Below are 24,465 nucleotides of genomic sequence, written 5' to 3'. Positions count from 1 at the left end.
GATGGACCAGTGGTCTGACTCTGTATAAGGCAGCTTCCTGTGTTGCTATGTTCCTATGTACCCAAGATGTGCTGATGAGAAAAGGCCAGTAGTGACTGATAACAGCAATCTACAGAGTCTACTTTGTTTGTGGACTTGTGCTCTGATAGACATGAGCTGCAGTTGCAGTGTGATGCTGTAGCTGGGTGAAGCTTAGTTCTAAAGATGTCTGATAAGGACTGAGGACTTGAGGCTTGCTGTCCATTGTTTTCATGCTCTCCCTGTTCTGTTAGGTTTGTCTTGGGCTTGCCATTGAGCTGTGGTCACACAAAGCTGCATTGCTGTAGAGAATATAAGTGTGTGCTAAAATTAAGTTAAATCCATATGGCCTTCTACAAAAGTAGAGGCCACCCAGGAGGTGAGTATTTTGTGCATACTTTATTGCTAGGCATTGTACCTTGGAAATACTTTGAGAGGATGGGCTAACAAAAACCACCATGAACAGACAGGTTAACTTGACTAATGTTGGCTAATATGCCAACATTCTTATCTCTAGGTGTTAGCAGCATGATGATGTAAACCTGACCATCCCTTATATTGTACTTGCTGCTCTCCTTGAGAGTTGTTGTGTAGGGCCTAGCTTGATGACAGGTGGAAAGTAAGTTGAACGTGTTTTCACATTATGGAAGAATTACAGTGCTTCTTAAATGCCTTTAGAAATGGCTCCATTTGCAGTCCCTTAGTAACAGAAGGCCACTCTAACCCAAGTAGTGTCTTGATTGCTAGTACAGAATTGGGCCTTGTTTGCAGATGAGCTGGATGGAGGGGCAGGGATATGGCAGAAAGGCTGAATTTTTGGTGTAATAGTAGCTCTGAGAAAATAGCTGTTTGCTCTGTACCACAAGCTTCCTGCAGATTCCCAGTCAAAGTGCCGCAGCATAGTGCTCCTAGGCAGATCTATTTCCTGACTACCTCATGGGAAGCCTCTGTAGCACAGCCTCGGAATACATGAAGTTGCTTTCTACTGAATCAGACCCGTGGTTCATCTAGCTCAGTGTTGTCTGCACTGACGAGTAGTGGCTCTCCAGAGTTTCAGGCAGGGATCTTGTTCAGCCATACCTGGGGATGCCAGAGACTGATTCTGGGACCTTCTGCCTGCAAAGTATGTGCTCTACCACTGAGTTAAAGTTTCTCCTGAAGGAGGCCCCCTCCCAGCTGCAAGGAGCAACCCTATCTCTCCAGCCACTATGGATATTTACTTGTCTCCTTAGGGTTGTGGTGCCTAGGGAGATCTTGGGGATGGCAACTTAAGCAGATAGCTGAAGAAGTTGTCAATTCAGCAATAATAGCATCCCCTGTATCCACACACACAGTTACTATCGCAGAAACTGAGATACCTGATTTGAGAATGGCAAGTACCAAATTGTACTTGAGTGAATTAGAGGCAGGGAGAATTCCTGTAGTGTAGAGAAAACATTGGGCAGGAAAACATGGTACAAAAGAGACGTGCTCCTGCTATTTTGAGAGTTTCTGATCTGCATGCTCTGGCTAGCCACAGGCCTCCATATCACTTTTAAAAGTGACTGGCGTTCCTTATTTCAGGGCATTACTGGCTACCATACAACTTGGACACTTGTAAGTTGTGGAAGGTAAAAGTGTGGTGCTGAATAAATACCTAGAAAAAATACTCTCTGTTCCCAGTTGCCCAAATAGTGGCCTTACTTCCCAACTTCATGGCTGTCTAATCTTAATGGAAAGTAGTGAACACTAATATTTTTATAAGAATAACTCTGTTTAAGTGAGGAAGAGCGTTTGTGTGACTCTTGTGGGCTGGGTATAGGGCACACCGTGTAAATCATGCTCGGTTTGCATTTTCCTTAATGAGACTCTAGCATATTTTTGTTGCCTGGATAAAAACTTCCCCTTGGCAGATGGGTGAATGTGTGTTGACATCATGCTGAATAAAACATCCAGTCTCTAAAGAAGACATTCATCATCAAATGCAAGGCAGATGAGCAGGTTTTGTATTTCAATGATGTGACATGTCTGCCAGCTGTTAGGAAACAGCTGGATTTCCTCTTACTCTAGCTGATAAGCCAGCTGAATAACAGGATGGTTCTGCAATAGTTTGCAAAATATCAAGGATTGTGTTGAGTTGTAACACAGTATGTGGGTGCAGATGGAAATGGAATTATCCTGGGGATTGGAGATCAGATAGTTAACTTAGAAAGTGCTTCCTTTCCCTGTGGCAACTCTTGTCTGATCTTCACAACTTGCATACATTTTCCTTCCCACTGTTTTGGCTTGTAGCTCAATGTGGTGGCAACAGCATGAGTGACTCACGTGAACGAGCACTGGGACTTGGCTCTTGCATAACAAAATCGGAATGTCTTTGGGGCTGCTTGGGTCTCTAGAGTTGCCAGTGCAATGCAATCCTGATAAAAAGTGCCCTGAAAAGCTTCTTAGAGCAGGATGATTAATTTCAGAAATAACTAAAATAATGAATGCATATTACAATATCCAAACTGATATGTACCAGGCTGTGAACATGGAAATGTTTCCTTGAACTGGAACACTTGCTTGTTTGAGTGCTGTTCCCTGGCTGTGATGGAGTCTGGCTGAACTGTGCATGCTTGCATGAATGGGATTTCCTCTCGCCAATCCTGTTAGTGTGGTGGTTCTGGATGGTTTCAGATGGAAAAACTGAATCAAAGTGTACATTGTAGTCAAGGATTTCCCCAAACAGTAATCACTTCTGATTACTTCCAACGTGTTGGTTTTGGCTTTAAAAATCCCATCCACTGGCTACAGTGTTTAGCGTGTGCTGCACAGAAGATATTTGGCTGAGCCATATCTGAATAGCTTCACTTATCTGTACAGTCCTCTGCTGATGGCGGCTGCCTACAAGCATCTTGACCCACACCCAGTGTGAGTAAACATGCTTGCTAATGCTGAGAATGTTATGCTTGGAAGCTTCCTAGATTTTGACACTAACGTGCAGCCTCCAGTTGACTTGAGACAAGCTGTGAAATGGTCTTATGAAGAGACCTTATGAGATGGCTTTAGAATAGGCTACATTATGTGGACAAAAAGCATAGTGTTCTGGATAAGGAGCAACTGGGAGACCAAAGGAAAGATTGCTAGAGTAAACTGTTGTAAAGCTGAATATAGGAAGGACCGGAAAACCAGCTGCTTGAATCATAGCCCTAGTCATAGTCTGTCTTTCCTCATCTCTGGCTAGTTGCTGGTGTCAGAATTGCCTCTTCTTCTTGACTCTTGCCTGTCATGTTTTGCTTTAACTAAGCATTGTCTTCGTGACCCATCCCCTGTTCAGGCACTAGTTGGAGGCTTGCTAGCCACGGTGAAGGTGATTTGAATGAGTCAAGCAAAAAAGCTGCATTTCCTTCAAAGTTCTCATGGGCAGTACTGAGCTCAGGTCCAGCAAGGGTCAGTTTGTTTCCTTACAGATATCTAGAATGTTGCCCAAAATGCTAAACAATTGGGTGGGTTTGGATTGTTTTCCTGTTAAGGCAGAAGCTAAAATGAGGTTCTAATTATGCTTTTGAGTGCCTTGGTTTTTTGGGGACTCCAGGATGCCGAGAGAGATCTGGCTTTCTCTTCCAGGGATGACCCTTTGGTGGAGCATACTACACAGAAACCTAAAGGATGTAGAGGCATCTCAAAGGGACTGTCTACATCTCAAAGGGACTTTTCTGTTGGTTCTTGAGTCTCCTGCTTCCCTGGCAATGAATACCTATGATGTGGTTATGACTTGTGCAAGTAAACTGCAACTAGCAATAAGTGTCTGCATAAACCATATATTTCAGCAGACTCTGTATTATCAAATGAGAGGGTTTTGAGATTGGGGAATGAGAAGGCAACAGCTGGCTTCAAGTTGACATAATTTGTGCTCTAAAACTGCCCACAGACTGAGCCAAACATGTCTTAAAGATAACTGCGGCTTAAATGAGGGCCTGCTTGAAATTGGTTAGTGAAGTGTGGTGATGCTGATACCCCTTTCAGCCTATGCCTGAGGCAGCACTATTCTTGTGAGTGAAGGTTTTTCAGTGTTTTTGAGATGTTTACTTGCAGTAGAAGGATATGCATTGAACTATGGCATGTGTCAGTGGAGGCCATGTGGGTTGCTAAGCCCACAGAACCAACATTCTTCTGCATAGCTTTTCTAGAAGGCTCGGTTTTCTGCCACCACTTCTCAAATGTCAAACTGAAAGACTGGCCGGCCTTTTGGAGGAAAAAAAGTATGTAGCTAGTGAAAGGCATTTTGTAGAAACTTCCCATGCAAACTTATGGATGGTCCAGTAGTTTCTCTTAGCTGTTTGTGTTATGATGCTTGAATACTCTCAGCAGGCTGAATTAGGCAGTATTTGTTGGCTTCTCCCAAGTACTAAGCTGGAAATTTCTGTGCAGGTTCTTTTTAAAAAATACATTTGAAAGGTCCTGCAAATTATGATTGCAAGTGCTCATGTTCTGTCCCTCTGTGGAATACGCCAAACATGAAGACTTAGAACAATCGAATCCTGTGTCCAGCATCTCAGTAGCAAAGGGAGATAGGGCATCTTTACCTACAATCAAACTATCATAATGCTATTGAAATATTTTCTGAAGACATGGAAGTATCCAACCTCGACTCAAAGTGAAAGTCACAAGCATAATGCTCTTCTGGAGTCGGCTAGTTGTTCAGTGTGACACTAACCTAGAGGGGAAGATAGGGATAATTGCCAGTATCGCTTGTGTTGGAGGCTCAGCTCCCTGACTGTTAACTCCTGCAAAATGGAAGAAGGGAGCAGCTCTGTTCTGCAAACCACTTGTTTACATAGCATCCCTACCACAAGAACATGTGAACAATGGCTTGAAGTCCTGGGATCCCATTTTTGTCTTGCTTGTCCTAGGTTTAGTTGTCGGATGAACAAATATCCCACCTAGGGAGTCTTGTATCTTTACTGATTCAGAGAGGCTTGTACTCTGAGAACCATGGAACTAGTGTGTTCTTTAAAAGCAGTACTATGGGTAGTGACAACAAGAGAGAGACCTCTGGGCAATCTGTGTTGAAGTCAATGGCAGTGTTGGGGAAAGTGATTCTCTAGCCTTGCACGCGTAGGTTAGTAACTCTGCCAAGAAAATCTCCCTAGGATACTTAAGGCTGAGCTGTAGACGCTTCACAAAGCAGCATTTCAGTCATGCCTATCACAAAGCAAACTGATCTCATCTGCAGCTTCTGGGGACTTTTCACATACATGGGGAGCAAGAGGTGACCTCACTAATGAGGAATGTGCTTTGCTCAGTATAAGAGGGGCCTGCTCTCCTGGGGCTTATTGTCAGTATAACAAGTTTGTCAATGATGTCATTTATCCAAAAGCATGCTGCAGCAGGCTTTAAGGACACAGGAAGGGTTTAGAAAGCTGAAGTTTCTGTTTTTGTAATAAATGGAAGCAAAGTTCTACAAGCTGGGAGTAGAGGAACTTACTGGAAAAGGAAGCATTACCAGGTGCTGACTTCTGTTATACCACTGCTGCTGGATTTTCTTAATGGCCAAAAGGCTGTTCAAAATGTGGTGGCAAATGTCCACCACTAACTAGAATGGGAGAAGAATTGTGCAAACTTAAATCATACATGCATAATGTAAGGATATGCATATGTACATTGAGTAGCTCTGACATCAGGAACTTCAACAACGATCAAGCACTTTATCAAGTGTGTCAAGGTGGGACCATGAGAGGTAATCCAGTGTTCACCGTCCATAGCACACATACAGCCCTGCAGTGCTTTGTGGTTCTGCTTCAGCAGATTAGAGGTGAGCGAGAGCTCAGCTCTGATTCTCCCTGCTGCCCGGGTTCTGTGCTACTTGTGATGCAGACAGGTAACCCACAGCTTTGGACTACTGTGAAGTACAGTGACAGCAGCACAGCATATAATGAATGAGACCTCTGTCAAGGTGATGCTAGTTGTATGCAGATCAGTTTACACTCCTGGTGTGTCCAGAATAAACGGAGAACTTCCTGTTTTCAGTGGTCTGCTTGGCTTGTGTGCTTCAGCTGGAGATGGGTGATGGAAAGTTTTCAGTCCTATTTAAGGTGCAATACTGAAGTGGTGAATGAGGGCCTATCATAAGTGCTATCCCTGAATACCAGAACATTTTGCAGCGCCTTATTATAAGCATAAAGGCTGAAACCTGTGATGTCAGAAGATGCTTCCATGCGAAATACAGCAGCTCTAAAAGACATTGTGACTAGATACAATGTGATTCTGTTTAAGAGTTGAGGTATCAATTACATATATCAACCTCACAAGGCAGCTAACAACCATAAAATATGAAAGACTCACTGTAACATTAAAAAAACAAACTTTGCAAAATAAACATTTATGGCCTGTTTAAAAGCTGGGAGAGGAGAGTAGCATCTTGGAAGGACTGCATCTCACAGTCTGCTTGCATGCCTTCCAAGACATCAGTGGAGCTTCCCAGATGCCTTTTAATGGCCCTCCCTGGTCCTGTACACGGGGACTGCTCTGTGTGGAGGTGGGCACTGGGAGTAAACTGCCTCCTCATAGGGCCAGGGGCAATGTGCAAATGACTCTGTTCCAAAGCTGAATCTTTGCAGAGGCCTGGTGGTTCATAACTAGAGACCTAAAAACAAAAAGTTGCCAGGAATAGGCATAGTGGTGTCCCTTATGGATTATTGAACTGTGTCACAAGTGTGGTGGCTTACGGGCTTTTGAACAAGTTGTCAACTTTGAATAGTCAGAGAAGATCAAAATATTTCGGCAGTGGCTTCAGTACATCCTTAACTGTTTGAGCTCTCTGAGAGGAGGCTACAGGCAGGTACTTGTAGTAGTAGTGTGACGCAGTGTCCTGCTCTAATCTAGTCTTGGTCTAAAAAGGTGTCCCTGAGGTACCTGCAGAAACACTTCTTCAGATCAGTTTTGACTGAAAAGCTGAACTTTGACTGAAAAACTGCACCCATTCTGGCATCATGTTTCTTCTGGACCCCATAACTGAGTTCTTACCCCTTCCTATGAATTGGTCTGTGGCAGGCCTGCTCAACTTAGGCCACCCCCCCCAGCTGTTTTTGGATTACAATTCCCATAATCCCCAGCCACAGTGGCCAATAGCCAGGGATTGTGAGAGTTGTAGGCTAACGTTCGCAGGAGGGCTGAAGTTGAGTAGCCCTAGTCTGTGGCCTTGACCTTTCCATGGAATCTGAGGGACCAATATATTTTATTTATTTATTGAATTTTTATACCGCCTAGTGGTATATTTATCTCATGCAAGGAACCATTTACTACAGCACTTTGCCACTTGAGGTGATGTCAAAGTACTCTTCAAGCCTTTGCAAAATTGTGTGCTTCCATAAATACTGGAAAGCAAATAAGCATAAATTAAGATCTAATGGTTAGCTAGCCTTCAGAATTTGATTAGCATCTGTATCCTGTAAGTCTTTGCCTGTTCACCAACAGTGACAGTCCTCTTCTATCCCTACCTCTCCAGCATAAATCTGATAGATCTTGATAGATCTTTGAAAGTCTGTATGGCACTAAATACCACTGAGACTCATCAGGTTGTCTTATATAACAGTAAATATCAATATAATATGTAGCAGGCATAAAGCAAGATATAATTCTTAGGCATAGGAATGAGGCATGGGAATTCTCCTATGCCTCTAGACTAATGTGAGAAGCAGTTGCTGATGTATCCCATTTCACACTACTGCACTACAAACTTCTGCTGTGTGCAAAGTACTCCATTGGATCTGATTGCAGGTGTCCACTTGCTGTTCTCTTTTGTGACCTCACTTGGGGATGAGCATGGGGAGGGACTGCTCCTTTCGTCTGAGGGCCAAGCAATTCCTCTCTGGCAATATTGGGTAATCTACTGTTTTGAAAAGCCCCCACTGTGGTGCTTCTGCCACCTTCTGAAGATACCTCTATTTTCTTAGACATTTAATTTCTGCTAGCTCTAGGGTTTTTTGGGCTAGCTGCTTCCACTTTTGTCTTCTGGGAATTGTATCTGTAGCTTAGCTGCCTTAAACATTTGTGCAGAAAAGCAGAATACAAAATCAGTTGTAAATAGCTGTTCAGTTGTGCACCTCTGGTAACAATGGTATCTGGACAGCTGAAAAGACCAAAACAGAAAACTTCCCCATACTCTATTTTTCCATGGAAAAATTTCCATTTCTGCAGCTTAATTGGCTGACATCCAGACTTGCATACATGGCAATTGTACAAGCTCCAGACGCCTGCTGTGCTGTTACTTGAATGGGGGAATACCTGATTTTCACCAGTTTTCCCTTCCCTCTGAAACCCACTGTGCATCCTCCAAAATGTTTGAGGGACAACATAGCAATAACCTGGAATGTGTGTGCAGTGCTAGTCTGGATGTCCAGCATCATCATTTTATAAAATCCATTGGTAGTAATAATGGATGGATGCCTGTCAATGCAATATTAGGCAAACTCAGCCATTTCACAATGTTTTTCAGGTGATTATATCTAGGAAGTGTGTGAGAAGGTAATATGCCTTATTGAGTATTCTCGTTAAATTCTTTCCACATAAAGATTTGAGTTTGTCTCAGTATAACAAGGCACACACAGTGTCTTTGACTCCCCCTCATCAAATATTTCAGTTCAGCTACTTCAAAAACTTCTGAGATACAGTGTGGGAAGTTAATATAGTGTGTTTACTGCATGAATAGGTCAAATAATATGCCAAACCAGACCAGTCTCTTTAGGGCATCAGGAAAATTTGTACAGTAACTTGTTTAATTTCATGAAATTTTATGCAAATGAGAGGGAAATTTTCATGGCGATTCTTTAAAAAAAAAAAAGTAAATCCATTATATTTTTCCAGAAAATCCACATCTATGCTAGAAAGAGAAAGTATAAATGGGAGGGGTGGGCTTAATTCTGTTAAGCTACTGCTGTGCCACCAGTGCCTGACAAATGGTTTATATGGGCAGGTGTACTTGTAAATTTTATGTACTTGTTAGGTTGACTGAACCAGTTTGTGCAACTAACAAAGCTTCCTTCAAAAACACTTGGAAATGAGACTTCAGTTTCTATTAACAGCCCAAGGCCTGTTTCACACAGTGGCCCACCAGATGCCTCTGGGAAGCCCACAGGCAAGAGCTGAGAGCATGCCCTCTCTCCTGTTATTGCTCCTCTACAACATACTTAGAGGCATCTTGCTTCTTAGGTTGGAGGTGGCCTAAAGCCCTCAGACTAGTAGCCATGAATGTATTTAAATCTTGTTGTCCTTGAATGTATCTAAAACCGGCTTAAAGCCATCCAGGCTGTTGGCTGTCACCATATGTTGTGACAGAGAATTCCATAGGTTAATTATGGATTGTATGGAAAAAGTACTTGCTTTTGTCGGTCCTAAATTTCTTATCAGTTTCATGGAACAACCAGTAGCGTTCAGAGAGGGAGAAAAATTTCTTTCTCCACTGCCTCCACACCATGCATAATTGTATAGACCTCTATCATGTCTCGCCTCAGTTGTCCTTCTAAAAAGCCCCAGGTATTGTAGCTATTTTGGTGCTGTTCAGCATAGGCCTGCCTTCAGACCCCTTGGAAATTTCATTTGGCTCAAAATGTGGCTGCAGGGATGCTGGGGTGAGTCAGGCACTTTGCATAGGTCACACCAATTTGGTACCAGTTGCACTGGCAGGCAGTTTGTTTCTGGGTTCAGTTTAAAGTGCTATATTTAACCTTTTGATGTCTGTGGCTTAGGGCTGGCTTTACTATAATTTCCTGTGCCCACATGAGACAACCTGAGCACTGAGGTTGGCTTCACAGTCCCTGCTTCAGTTGGTGGGATCATGGGACTTCCTCCGTGGCAGAATTGCAGCTTGGCAGCTTCCCCCTCTGGGGTCCTGGGGAGATTGTTCAAGCCCTGTTCTTCCTTCTTTTAAACAGGCCTTAAACTTTGTCACACTTATGGTAATGTGGTGGATTGCCCTGTTCTCCTGCTCTTACTGTAGAATTATGTGTTATGTCTTGGTGTCTTTTGCCTCTTAGAAGTTTGAGAAGATGGTATCTAGAGTATGAACTCATAAAACTTAAACATTCACAATCACTACTGTAGCTGGACTTGCCTAGACATGAAGACAATGGAAAACTAGCTTGTACTAATTGCAACACATTCTATGGGAAACAGACTAAAAATATGAACACTAGTCTTGCAAACGTCTTTGAGTCACTCTGCCAGCTTATGTCCAGAAGTCAATATAGCTGGCAGCTGTGGATCTATTGGGTTGTGTTAATTACTTGTTTCCTCACCACAAATGCTTTCCACTTAATGTTGCCAGGTAGGTCTAGACAGCTTCAGATAGAGGCAGTGGAAGTAGGCTAGTGTGCACTAAAGAGATACTAAAAATCTTCAACTGATCTAAGGACATACTTTCCCCATGGAGGATGTGGATAATGATTTTAACAGAGAGCATGCTTAGAGAGAGAGAGAGATATGCATTACTGCAGAACCTTCTCTACAACATCCTTTAAGTTCAGTAAAATGTACACCCTTGGTGGTTAGCAGTTTCTGAACTCATAACCACGGATTCCTTTTGGAAAGGGCACAATTAGAGTACCAAGCACTTCATGTATGAAAGTATACTCCAGTGGTGGTCAAGCCTGTCATTTAAAATTGCAGTTGGTAACTGGTCTTTAACCATGTGCAAGATTTCTTTGAGGTATCTATTAGAAAGTATGTTAACAAGGCTCTGGACTGCCACTTACTACAGGTCCCTACACTCTTTGTAGAAAAACACTTGGCTTTTTGGATTTATCCCACTCTTCCTCCAAATATAAGGCCAAGGTGGCTGATGCATAATATAAAGAATACAATATAAAATAGTAGCGATAGGATATATCCAGTATTACAGATTTAAAATGTAAAAACTTAAAAAACGGTTCGAAGCAAGCTTTCTGCATTTTTGTCAGTGCTCCAGAGCCGGAAGCAAGGTGAGGATGACCGCTCATAGCATTACATCCGAAGCTTGTGCACCATAGTCCTAGGCCACTTCTGTCTAGTCAACTTGCAGAGTAGCTGTCTTATGCCTCGAAGACCAACAGTTAGCCTATGTGTTGCAGGCTGCCAAATCGCTTTGAGAAGGATACTGTCCTTCCTTTGCCCATGCTCTAATCTCTCCCTTGCTCATGCCAGTAAAAAGCACAGCTCCTCTATGTAATCCAGTTACCTAGGAAACTGACTACAGTAGCTTATCATGTTTCCGCTAATTGTCTAACAGCAAATTCCTTGTAGTACTGCAGCAGGACAAAGTTCAAAGAAAATGTATCTAATTCATTTAGCTCTTAAACTGAGGTGAGCCCTAAACCCATAGAACTATAGGGCTATAAACATGCCTTGAACAGCAGTCCTTTTTAATGGTAAGCCACATTTGGGGGAATCCTGAAAGCAGTTTGTGCTGCAACAGGTGGTGAATGACTAACTCGATAGAAAGTTCGACATCCTTGGGTGTGTCCAACAAGCTCCTTAAAGTGCAACTTAATTCTGAAAGCAACTTAACCCACCAGCAAATCCTGTAATAAACCTGAATAATCCTGTGTGGGACTCTTCTTAAAAATATTTAACTGGTTTCTAGTCTTGAATTCCCAGGGATAAGAGTACACACTGATTTGCTCAGTCTTGGTATTAATCAGCTATATTGATTTGATAGTGGGCTGTGATAAGTAGGAGTAGAGCAGAATATCATCACTGAAATGCTGATCAGCTTTAAAAAGTTTATATAGTGACCTACACTATATTGAAACAACTGAGAGCAAATTTAAATGCCACACTCAAATGGCATTTGAGCTTGTTTTTGGAATATTTCAACAGTGGCAAACTATGCTCATGATAAACCCTTTGGGAAGATCTCTAGTCCTTGACAAATATGCCAGACCACGTGGAGGTCTTGCCAGAACAAATGCAGTAGACTTGGTGGCTTCCAAAAAAATTCTGGTTGCTTGTGATAAAGTACAAGCACTTGGCTTCCTGTTCAGAGTTGCCGGCATTTACTAGTAGTCCTGAGACTACTAGTAAACATTCTCTGATAACTTCACTATCAATTCATAATTACTAAGCAACTTATTGCACTGCCATTGGGGTCAGTCCAGAGTTTCAGGGGACCCTGTGCAAACTGGTCTCCGTAGGCTGCCTTCTACCTGAGTGAGCCCCAAGAGTAATTCCATCAACCCCACATGGATGTTATGGGCACAGTGGTCTTAAATCACCCGCGGGTCTATCAGAGGCCCCTTGGCAACTGGCTAGGGATTTGCAGAATGTTGAGACTCAAAATGTGCTGTTTCAAGCTCGAAACAGAACACCCTTTAAATAAAGGGCCTGTTTTGAGCTCGGAGCAGAACAATCCTGATTCGATCAAAACAATTTGATGTTTCGAGCTCCATTTTGGAGGCCTGTTTTTCCTTTGGTTGGCTTTCTGGCACAGGCTTCCAATTGGCTTGCAATCTCCTTGCTGCTTGGTTGGCTTGTTATCATACAAATCAAATGTCATGGGCAACTGTGCCCCCATTGGCTGTGGGGAGGGAGGAGGAACACAAAAGGAGGGAATTTCAAGATGTATTCAAAGGGACTGGGAGACAGAGAGCTCTTGCAGTGTGCCTCTCTTAAAGAGGATACATCAGGAGAAGAGGAAGGTAGATGTAATTTTGTGGTTTTCTTTTGTCCAAGTATAATATGCTGTGCTATTGCTGCTATAACTATCTGGTTTTGCTGGATCTCAGACTCACCCGATGATTTCAAGTTTTTTGTGCTGTTTAAATTTACACCAAGGTCCTTCGACAAACAAGATAAGCAGAGGATCCTTCTTCAAAAAGAATCATTTTTTATTCACAAGTTCAATACATGTATACCCAATGGGTTAAATGTTAATTGTGACTTCTCCTGTTTCCTTTAAATAATTATATTACAAAGAAAGGGATAATAAAATCAGCACAGCTGATCTTATATTCCCACTCATTGTATAATTGATTGATGGTTGGGGAGAGTATTTAACTCTAAGTTTAAGCATCATTCATTAAGGAGCATAGCATGTCCGAGCAGGCACGGTGGTGGGATGCTGCTTTTAGTGACAAGGCTTTTCCAGATTTAAGGTTGGTGTGTTTGTATTTATTACATGTTTTCACCATGTATTTTGTGTGATTGAGGCTTCATTATTATGATCATTGGTGCACAGATTACCATACTTCTGATGAAGATACTTACGAAACAGACCACAACCTAGGAAGTCTGTCAAGATTCCAGTTCTACTTTCAAGAATTCTGTGCCTAGCCTTTCAGGCGAAGGTTTTTGTTCAGAGTGCAGCACTTCGCATTCTTGAGGACTGTCTTTCGGCACAGCAGCACCATATATTTCATCGTTTGACCAGCATTCCAGTGACTGTTGCTAGTTCAACATTCTTTATCATGTGGGGCTTGTTTAGCCCTTATCACTGTATTCATTTATTGTCATAATATGGGTGCCTGTGGGTATTTGTTATTACATGTTTAATTTGGTCACTACCTGCGTTGTGCCTCTGTTATCATTGCCTTTGTCCTTGTTCATGGGTTTTGTGATATAGTTTTTGGATCTCAGACTAAGGCAGCACCAAGCAGAACTTGGGTGCCTTCCTTGCGTGCTGGTTTGTTTTGTTTGTGAGATAGTGTCGTGGCGAGAAATGGACAGTGGCAGCTCTGTGTGTGAGATTTCTTGCTGATTGCTGTGATGAGCTCAATGTCTGGCTTTGACACTAACTTGTGCTTCTCTCACTGCTCTGGTCTGCTCTGCAGTCTGCATTGGGAAGTGTTGTACTAGATCAAAATGTGGCTTATGGCTATGGCAATGCTAGGAACGTGACAGTCATAACTGTGTGTGAGAGCAACTTGTGTCAGTTTTACTACAATACAGGCCCTGTGCTGGTAGTGGATTCTGGGTCAGTGATTCTTTTTTTGGCCATTTGCCAAAATGGCCAGAAATCAATCAATTTCATACATATCCCTACAGCTGCCCAACAATTGACTACTAATGCTGGCTTGGATTATGGTGTTTAAGTAAACTCTAGATTTAAATCTTACACCATACCTCTCCAATTGATTTTAAGATCATGCCTAAAGTGTTTCTATATTTGAAAATGAAGGTTCAGTAAGTGAATGCAGAGGTAAAATGTTGGGGCTTAATACAAAGCAAATAGTTTCTACTAAGAAAACACATTTTCCCACAGCTTGAGGAGATCATCCTCCAAAAGTATGGGTTGTTGACTGAGCATGCTCCAAAGTCAATTTAGAACTGAAGATGTGGCTAACTTCCTGCCTGGGAGGCGGCAACATCCCAGTTCTGGTCTTGTCTTTGCTCTTTGAATTGGTCTGTGTGTTTGCGCCTCTCTTTTCCTTACTATAACTGTTGCTGGCTAGCTTCTTAAAATTTGATTATCTCCCTCTCCCTCTTGTAGCCTTGTGCCAGGGTGGGAAGGAAGTCAGAAACCCATCTCAGAATACTCTAAATTTGCTCTTTTTATTCAGTCCTTTTGGTTTTTTCTACTTCCATTTTCGGCTTCTTGGTTTGTTAGCTGCGTGATGCAGTGTTGGCACACCGGAGCCCCCTTAGAGGGCTCTCTGTCAGAAGGTCCACACTCAGACTCAAGGGGTAGATCTCTCCAGCGGGGACCGCCCCTGCCAAAAAACAACCCCGCTCGCCTTCACCAGAGCGGGAGCGTGCTGCGCACATTTCTCGAATGCCCCACAGCGAATCTGCGGAGGTCTTGAAGAAGGCCAAAAAGAAAATTAGGCACCTAGACGATGCGAGCAAAGCAAGTGGGGGCAGTCCCTGAAGAAGCACTCTGTGCTGGCTACAGCAGTTTGCCTGAGCGAGTAGCTTTTGTTACAAGCAGCCTGCGACAAATGCCCGCCTCACTGCTTGTCGGCTGCTGAAGAACTAGACGTCACGCAGACCACTACTCCGGCCGCTACTCCGGCCGCTACACCGGATGCTGCTGCCAATCCCTCCTCTCGCTCTGCTTGAGGAGATAATTGAGTCTTGGGCTCTCCTAACAGAGCCTGATCCCTTTGTGCTGCTTGTCCCAGCCACGATCCCTCCGCTGGAAGGGGAACAGCCCACACCTCTCACGGTGCCCCCACCATGGCAGCCTGGCAACACCAGCAGACCATCCTCCAGAGCTCCTCTCCGCCCCGCTCCCGGACCACCTTGAGTGGCCTTCTGACCTGGTGGGGCCCTGCGTTCCTCCCAAGAAGCCATTGGACGTGAATACTGCAGCCATACCTGGCGGTAACCCATTCCCACCAGATATCGTGGCTTGGCTTGGAGAGTTTGTCGCAAGACACTGTTTTCGCTTATCTGGACGCATCTCACCCCACTTTATAATCATTTCCCCCCAGCCCCCCTCCTCCCTGCCTGTCTGCCCCTAGGGCTAATTGCCACCCTTCTAGGTCCCCCTCTTCAGCATCTAGCCTGCTGGGGCAGCCCATTCCAGCCAATGAAAGGGGTTGTTTGCAACCTCATCCCAAGGGCTTGCGTAGGGGAAAAAAAGAGGGCCAGATCCCCCTCTTCATCTTCTGATAGGGCTCCCTCCCTCAGACGTCCTGCTCCTTCTCCGAACTCACCTCAGGTTAATCCTCCACCTCCTGTCAACCTGCCCCCCCTCCCCATACTTCAGGCTTTGTATCTGTCCAGGAGAAAATTTTGAGCAAGGCTAATAATGAATCTCTATCTGATAAGGACAAGGGTGAACTCTCAGATGAGAATGCTCCCACCCCCATCCCTGAATATACTTGCTTTTTCTCTTCCTCGGACTCTGAAATTATGCTCTCTAAGCCTAAATATGCTATCAATGATGTTACTCCCTTGGAGGCGACTCAATCATCTTCATCGCTTGATCATGTTTTTCCTTCCAGCTCTACACTCATTGCTCCTGTTCACTTCCCCCCTCTTCGAAGAGGTAATGTTAGCAGAGTGGGCTGTCCCCACCTCCTCCAAGCCAGTTGGGTTTATTCCTAAAAAAACTCTACAATTTATTCCAGGATGTCTTTTTCCTTCTGGCTGTGCCTTCTGTGGATTATCCTGTGGCTCAGCTTGTCTAGGCCTCAATGGTAGCTAAGGAAGGGGATGAACAGCTTAAATCACCCAAAGATCATAAGTGTGACCTCCTCCTACACAAGAACCATTTGGCCTTTGCCACCATGATCAAAGTGGCTTCCACTAACTCTATCTTTGCCGGGGCTTCCGTGCTCTGGGTTAAAGAACTTACAGCCATGGTGGCCCCTGAACTCACCACGTTCCATCAGGGTCTGAACAAGTTAGCCAAGGGAACATCCCTTATGGTTGATTCCAATCTGGATTGCATCCAGTACATATCATGGGCTATGGCCTCAGGGGTGGCGGTCCATTGTTCCTTATGGCTTAAGCATTAGAATGTGGATTCTAGAGCGAACTTAACCTTTTTTCCACTCCATTCACAGCTGCCAGGCTTTTTGGTGAGGCCTTTGACCCAATTCTGGTCGAGACCAGAGATAAAATGAAGGCCCTCTATGCAGGAATTTTCGAAGGCCATCTAGGTTTAATAACCAGCCCTTTCATTTCTTCAGAAGTTTTTCCAGGGCTCCAGCCCCTTCTCCTAGAGACAAGCGGTCCAATGCTTGCCACCCTTCATGGCGCAACCAGTGGCAGCAGTGGGTAGGGATGTACATGGAACTGGGTGGGGCAGGCTCAAAGGCAGGGGGTGTTCTGCTTTAAGGGTGGGGGAGGTTGCACTTACTGCTCCCTCCGCTTTCCCCTGCTGGCACTCCGTGTTTTCAAAGTCCACTGGGGCGGCAGCATACCTTCCTGCTTTCCTGCTTTCCCCCTTTACCAGAAGTAGGCAGAAGTATCCGACATGCGGGTGCGTGTGCCCAATGTGCCCGCTCATGCATCTGGCACACACAGATACATCAGATACTTCTGCCTACTTCTGGTAAAGGGGGCAACGGGGTGGCAAGGAAGTATGCTGCTGGACTTTGAAAACACGGAGCTCCTGCAGGGGAAAAGTTGAGGGAGGGGTAAGTGCACCTTCCCCTACCCTTAACGCAGAACCACCACCACCCGCCTTCAAACCAGAAGTACCTCCCGCAGCTGATTTGGAGGCCTATAAAGGGCCTCTGAACTGGTTCCGTACACGTCCCTAGCAGCGGGGAGGAGGAACATCCTCCTGTCCCTTCCATCTCAGCAGGGGGAGAGCAACTGGCCCTGTTCATCCCCGGCACAGTATCCCTGCAGTGACTGTTGCTGTTGTCGATCTTATGTTTCTTTTTTCTTTTCAGATTGTGAGGCCTTTGCGGATAGAGAGCCGTTTTATTTATTTATATCTGTGTAAACTGCTTTGGAAACTTGAGTTGAAAAGCGGTATATAAATATTCATTGTATTGTATATTGTATCCAAACAGACATCTTCAGATGAGTCTGGCCATTCAACAGCTAGTCCAGATCAATGCCATCGAACCTGTACCGCCGACTGAGTTATGGCTGTGTCCATTTTCTTTTCTTTCTATTACCAAAAATGGATGGGTCTTGGAGGACAGACTTGAACCTGAAGCAGTTCAACCATTTCATCCGACACCCAGGGCGTCGCAAACACTCAGGCAGATTGGCTCAGCCTCCAGTCCATTGACCTGGCAGAGTGGTCTCTGCATCTGGAGGTTCTTCTTCAGGTCACTTGTTGCTTTGGGAAACCACAGGTGGACTTGTTCACCTCCCCTCACAACCATCTACATCCCAAATTCTTCTTCCATTTCTTCTCTCCACGGGCGGAAGCAACAGATGCCCTGACAACTCCTTGGCTGTCTGGCCTCCTTCATGCATTCCCCTGATGGCAGTCATCTGCAAACTCATTCAAAAGCTCCGTGTCGAAAGAACAGAGCTGATTCTGATTGAAAGTTGAAGATCAGAAAACCATGGTCTCCATGGCCAGAACAGTGCAATCAGCCCTCTATGGAGCCTACCCCTACGCCCAGATCTTCTTGCTCAAAGGGCAGGGCGCATCCTCTATCTGGAACCAGTGGCTCCAACTATCCGCCTGGAGGTTGAGTGCGCAATAGCGCAGAATAGTTACTCCACCTCTGTTCAAGTTAGAACTTGGTCTCCAGGCGCCCATTAACGAATCACATATATCAGGCCTCCTGGACTGCATTTTCCAGGTGGGCATGCAGGAAACAAGTGGATCCCTTGTTGGTGAGCATTCCAGAAGTCCTATCCTTCTTCCAAGTTGGCCTCAACATGGGCGTTCACACCAGCACCCTGAGATGATGGATGTTGGCTCTTTCTTCACTTATTGTCAGGAACCTCTTCCCAGCTTCATCCCTCATTTCTGGAGGTTTCTCAAGGGGGCCTCTAACCTGGTTCCCCCTACTATCCACAAGTTTCCTACGTGGAACTTGAATAAGGTGCTCAATCAGACCCTTATCAGAAGTCGACCTTAGTTTCCCCCCTTCAAAGTCCTCTTCCTGGTGGCTATAACTTCTGCCTATAGGGTCTCCAAGCTCAGAGCCCTTTCCATCTGTAAAGAGCTCTGCATCTCCCAGCCTGATGCCGTGTTCCTAAAACAAGACCTGACCTTCCTGCCAAAGGTGAATTCCACCTTTCATTTATCACAAGATGTGGTCCTTCCATCAGTCTGTCCATCTCCAATTTATCCTAAGGAACTCACTCGACATTCACCATGACCTATGAATCTATTCATGTAGGACCAAAGCATTCCTGCATTCTCACTCCGTTTGTATCCTTCCACCAGTTGTCCCTTGGCGCCAACGTCTCTAAGAGCACATTCTCTAGTTGGATAAATCTTGCATTTCTTTAGCCTATGAGTCCCTCAATCTACCTGTGGTGTTACAGCTCACTGCACCCATAGCGCGGCTACCTCTGTGGCCTTCTCAGCTAACACTCCCTTGTTGGACATTTGCAAAGCATCCAGGTGGTCTTCCCTGATGCTGTTCACAAAGCATTACAAGATTTCATCGTTCCATGAGGCTCAGGCTGCCCTCGGTCGCACAGTCCTCCAGTAAGTAGTCTGATTCACATCATGTCATTCTGTGTCCCCTCCCCCGCCGGTTTTTCATCGGCTTGGGTATGTTCCATACTTTTGGAGGATGACCTTGACCTGTGGAAAAAGAAGCAGTCTTACTGTGAAAGCTTCTTTTTCATAGCCGAGGAGGTCATCTGGCCCACCCAGGGATGTTCATATTTATTTTCTTTTGATGATGGGATGATTTTGTGTATGAGCGGAGGTGACTTCCAGGGTTTTTTGAGCTTTGCAGGCTTTATGTATTCTCACTTGTATCCCTGTCTCTGGCATGCGTATACTGTTTTTTCTCTTACCTTTTTGTTGGAGCACGTCAATCCTGGAACTGGGGTGTTTCCACCTCCCAGGCAGGAAGCTAGCCACTCCTTCAGTTCTAAACTGGTCCGTCATTGGTGCATGCTTGGTCTACAGCCCATACTTTTGGAGGATGACCTCCTCAGCTGTGAAAAAGAACCTTTCACAGTAAGACCAATGTTTCTTAAGGTGTCAGACTGCCAAGCAAGCCCTACACTCTGTAGACTTGCTCTGTCCTCCAAGTTTGTCAAGAGACTAATGGTATAACCAGGAAGATATACACTCTGTGATGGGGAGTGCTATACTGCCACAGGAACCAAGTCTGCCTGGGTATAATTTTTGTCCTTGCAAATGAGTTACTGTAGTTCGGGGACAGAGCAGGGAACAGCTTTTCAGTGCGGAGGTAGGGCTTGCTTGGATATTTTAGTGCTTGACAGATGCAATGACTGAAGAGGGCTTTCCATAGTAAAGATCTTCAGGATTAGCAAGACCTTTGTGTGAAATGAGATGCTCCCTCATCTTGTGAAACCATGGATTTCTACACTTTTGCAAATTTTGTTTATTTCTGTGAGCAGGAATGACAATCCCTAGCTTTTACAAGCTGTGTACTACATGGCTGTGTACTGAATTGAATAATAAGACATGACACCTTGAAATTGGTTTTTAAAGACATGGCATAGTAAAAGCTACAATGAAGCCTCAAAGCTAATTAAACAGGGCTAATTGCTTTTCTATAAGTCTCATCTACATCTCTACTACCTAACTGTTGCAATGTAACCAAATGTTTTTCCTCGGGCTATGAACCTTAGTACCTCAGACTGTTTCATTGCTTAAGCAGTTGAAGATTGCAATTCATGAACTATAGTGGCTAGATATAAATTCCACTGCTGATTGCCTATGCAAGATGTTATTGCTTGGGGCCGGCAACATCACAGTAAACTGGTGACAGGTGTATACTGTAAATAATGTCCTCTCTTGGTAAGTCCAAGAGTAGTGAAGGCTGTGCCCTCATTAGCTGGGCCTTGCAAAAGTATTTGGATGAAAATATCAGGGATTCAACTTGTGACTAATGGAAAGCAACTCAGTGTGAGATTTGATTTTGCTATTGACTAGGCTGCTGGTGCATACTACTTCTGAAGACATTTTAGCCATAGTCACTCTTTGCCATAGACTGACCCATCAGTTCTTGACTTGCAGATTTATTTTGGTATGTCATTTCAATAGGCTTTGTGAGTTCTTGCATTTTGTTTGCTCAGTATTGTTACACTCCAAGTGGGCTTTCTCTGTTGTCCTGTTTTCCAGGTTATGGATGTGGTAATGACCACCAGCTTGGATGGCTTTAAAGGGGTTTAAACAGATTCATGGAGGACCGGTCTATCAATGGCTACTAGTCTGATGGCTGTGGGCCATCTCCGGCCTCAGAGGCATGATGCCTCTCAATACCAATTGCAGAGGAGCAACAGCAGGAGAGAGGGCCCCCCAGAGGCATCTGGTGGGACACTGTGTGAAACAGGATGTTGAACTAGATGGGCCTTGTGCCTGATCCAGCAGGGTTGTTCTTATGTTCTTAACTTGCTACACCTTGTGGGGTCACAGACAGTCTGTCAGGACTAGACTGAGTCCAATCTGTCTTACTAGACTAGAACCAGTCTGTATTATTAGACTATATCCAGAGGTTTCACTAACATATCAAAGTCCACAGGGCTTGTGCAACTTCCAAGGGATTCGGGGATGCCCAGACTGCAGGGATCCAGACCAATGGGGGTGTGAGGAGACTTAAGGAACCACACAAAGGATATACTTTACCAATTTACTTAAGGAAATAGATTTGGAGAGGGACAGTAAACATAATCCTGGCACGCAAGGCTAGTGTATCTGTTCTGATACATGCAGGTTATCTATAGAAGAAAAGATGCTGTGGGGGTGGGGGATAGGATAAGGAAAATTCATTAGCAGAGATGCAGGGAATCGGCAAGTGGCCAACTTGCTAATTCTGTCAGTGATATACTAGGGTGTGAAAAGATTTATTGATTTGATTGCATTTCTATCGTATAGAAATCTTTAGGTGTGTTACAAATTAAAACATAGTATAAAAATATTTTAAAATTCATAAAAACAGATTAAAAACACTAAAATTTAATGAAGTATAGAAGCTGATATGCAGGGGCTGCAGCAGGGAGAGGGTGAAGATGTGTCTTCTTGACTTTCCCTCTCTCTGAGCTGGGTCTGGAGTCCTCAGGTTATACTTTTCAGATGGTTCAATGGGGTCAACCTTCACCTCTTTCAAGGATGTAATTATGGCGACTCCAACATCATCCTTTCAAGTTAAGGTATTGGATGTTCTTCCTCTTTCTCTCTCTCATTAGTCATAATTAGTTTTCTGCACTCCAAGTTGTTCAGCCAACTTTCCTTTTTCTTGCTTTAACTCCTGTCTTTGACCTTGACCAGTAGATGCCACTGGTTGGTCAAGGTCCCAAACTAGGGGAAGGGGATGAGGTAATATTTGCACTAATTAACCAAATGCGGCACGTATATCAAGTACCTGAATATTGTACAGTAATACATATTTCAGATGTGAAGATCATAGATTGCCAGCTTGTTAAACAATAAGCATAAAGTATTAGATACATCAGGAATATTACAAATGTGACGATTATAAACTATAAACATAATGCATCAAAACTAGCAAGCTATAACAGGAGTACACAGGTTAGACGAAAGCTCATTATTATCTACGTTTTTGACTCTACTACATCAAAGTAACTGACAGTAGTCCCATTAATCAAAAGTACTTGGTGTGTTTAATAAGGCCGTTCATAAATCGGCACACTCAGTGTTTGGTGATCTTGATGCAGCTTTCTCTTACAACTGCTAACAAGCAATCTTGTGTTCAGATTTAATATGACAGCAAGAAATATTGGGGATGGTTACACAGAGCTTATAGCATTGGGGAGGTCTATAAATATCAGGGTCCTGTAGAATACAGTAAAAAAAAATAGCCATGAAGATTGGGGTGCATATAACAATATCTGGAATGGAAGCTAGCTCTCCAAATCCAACTTGTCAGCCTATCATTTTAGGAACATGTTTTTTAGTCTTGCCTGCTGGTTTCACTAATCCTGTAGTGTCCAGGGCAAAGATTGGTTCTTGGACCCTGAGGAATTTCTAGCATAGTAGTAGAATTTCTAACAGCTTAGCGACCCAGGGGAAAAATACTTGAGTATAATGAACCTTCGTTTAGATGTGAATAAGCAATGGCCCAAAATGGGCAAAGGGGAAGAAATGTAGTAGTGTAAAATATTTTTTCTAGAATCTACAGCATGACTACTGCTTGGATCAGTCTCTATTTTTGTTAGATTCTCCCATGTAACACACTTGGTTTAAAACAAATATTTGCTCAAGGAAGCTATGCTAGTAGTTAATCAGCTAGAGAAATCTCCCACTAAGTTGAGATGTAGGTGAATGGTAACTGTATCTTTTGCAGTGTGGTGTGTCTTTCTCCTGGATTTGTGTTAAATCTCCAAATCCATGCCAGAACTCTTAATTCAGTGTGTAATCTGATAAGGATGGCCATTCTTTCTTGGTATGAGTTCAAATCAAGTGTTCACATTGTAGCTTGCTATGGAAAGCAGGTGAACCTGGATGCAGTGACTCGTAATCTGAAATGTTGACTCCTTTTATGAGATTGCCTCCAATGCGTGTACTACAAACATCACAGTATTCACAAAGCAGTTGTGTGTTAATGTACACTGTCTGAACTAGCACAGAATTTGAATCTGGAGTAGATTGCTTATTGATAGCTTCTGCCTTACATGTTGGCTGCTTTGAATTCTGAACAAGAAATTGTGGGAGGAACCTCTTGAGGCCTCTGATGTCCTGGCTTATTCCAACCTAAACTCTGTCGTAGGGTTGTATATGAAATGAAATCTACTTCCCGTTGCATGCTTGGAACAGAATGCAAAATCTGTAGCTTGTTAAGTTGGAACAACCGGGTGAGCTGGTTGTTCGGACAAAATGACCCCATTTCGAGCGCCATTTTGGATTCCAAAATGGTGCTCTTCTGCACATGCGCGGGTGCCATTTTGAATTCCAAATAGCACTCAGAATGGGTTGAAATGTTCTGCCTCAGAACGGGTCGTTCCCTTCTGCGCTTAAAACAGTCCCCCCTTTGAAAGGAGCTTCTGTTTCGAGCTGGGAACCCTCAAAATGGCCTGTTCTGAAGCGAAACGTTTCACCCATGGAACATTGTGCGCATCCTTACTCTGTGGCACTTGGTCTGCCTAACTGTGCATGAAGTGGTAACTTTGTCTCTCCAGGAAGATGGATGAAACATTTAAACAGTTTTATGAATGGTTCTCTCAAAGAATGAATTGGATCAAAGGATTGTTTCTTTATAGTTGTGTCAAAACATGGGATTGGTTTACTACCTGCTGTCACTGCTGTATACATAGATTTGCATAGATTGGTAAAAGATTTGGCTGGAGACAGTAGTCTGACATGGAACCAGTGAGATCTAGCAGCTTGCAGGAGAGTCTTTGGCATGACCCAAATAGAAATTTTGAAGAAGTTGCTTAAATGATGATGGATTGTTGTATGGGCTTGATACTGCTGTGCCATAATCCATTTTCTGTCTAGAGCTGGGGTGTATGTGTGTTTGGGGGGGGGGCATGGCTGTCGCTACTATTCATACAGGTTAGGATAATGGTTGTATTATTGGCTCAATATAGCAAACAACACTCAGCTTAACTTATTTGAAAGCATCTGTCGTCTAAAATTGCTACTTAATCAGATGGTTTGACTAGTTGTTTATCTTCTCTTTTCAGATAGTAAAGCTATTGTTGATGGAAATTTGAAGCTAATCCTAGGACTGGTATGGACCCTTATTCTCCACTACTCCATCTCTATGCCCGTGTGGGAAGATGAAGGAGATGATGATGCCAAGAAACAGACTCCTAAGCAGAGACTCTTGGGATGGATTCAGAACAAAATCCCATACTTGCCAATAACAAACTTCAACCAAAACTGGCAGGATGGCAAAGCACTGGGTGCCCTTGTTGATAGTTGTGCTCCAGGTAAGTATCTGATTACTCTTTGCCTTGCTCCCTTGTCGAGAACATCTG

The 24,465-nt window shown here is 43.9% G+C and overlaps 1 protein-coding gene across 4 annotated transcripts in view; it reads left to right on the top strand.

Moving 5' to 3' along the window:
- The window catches only part of FLNB (filamin B), a 113,867-nt gene that overhangs the window by 14,521 nt on the left and 74,881 nt on the right, over window positions 1–24,465 (top strand). For all 4 annotated transcript variants that reach the window (XM_053293802.1, XM_053293801.1, XM_053293800.1 and 1 more), the window contains exon 2: window positions 24,169–24,417. In XM_053293802.1, the coding sequence (XP_053149777.1) occupies window positions 24,169–24,417 (249 nt within the window). The remainder of the gene's footprint in view (window positions 1–24,168; window positions 24,418–24,465) is intronic.

Source organism: Hemicordylus capensis, chromosome 2 (genome assembly GCF_027244095.1).
Source record: "Hemicordylus capensis ecotype Gifberg chromosome 2, rHemCap1.1.pri, whole genome shotgun sequence".
In the NCBI taxonomy this organism is placed as follows: Eukaryota; Metazoa; Chordata; class Lepidosauria; order Squamata; family Cordylidae; genus Hemicordylus; species Hemicordylus capensis.
Note: the sequence above shows the minus strand (reverse complement) of the source record. Positions and strands in the feature narration are given on the sequence as shown.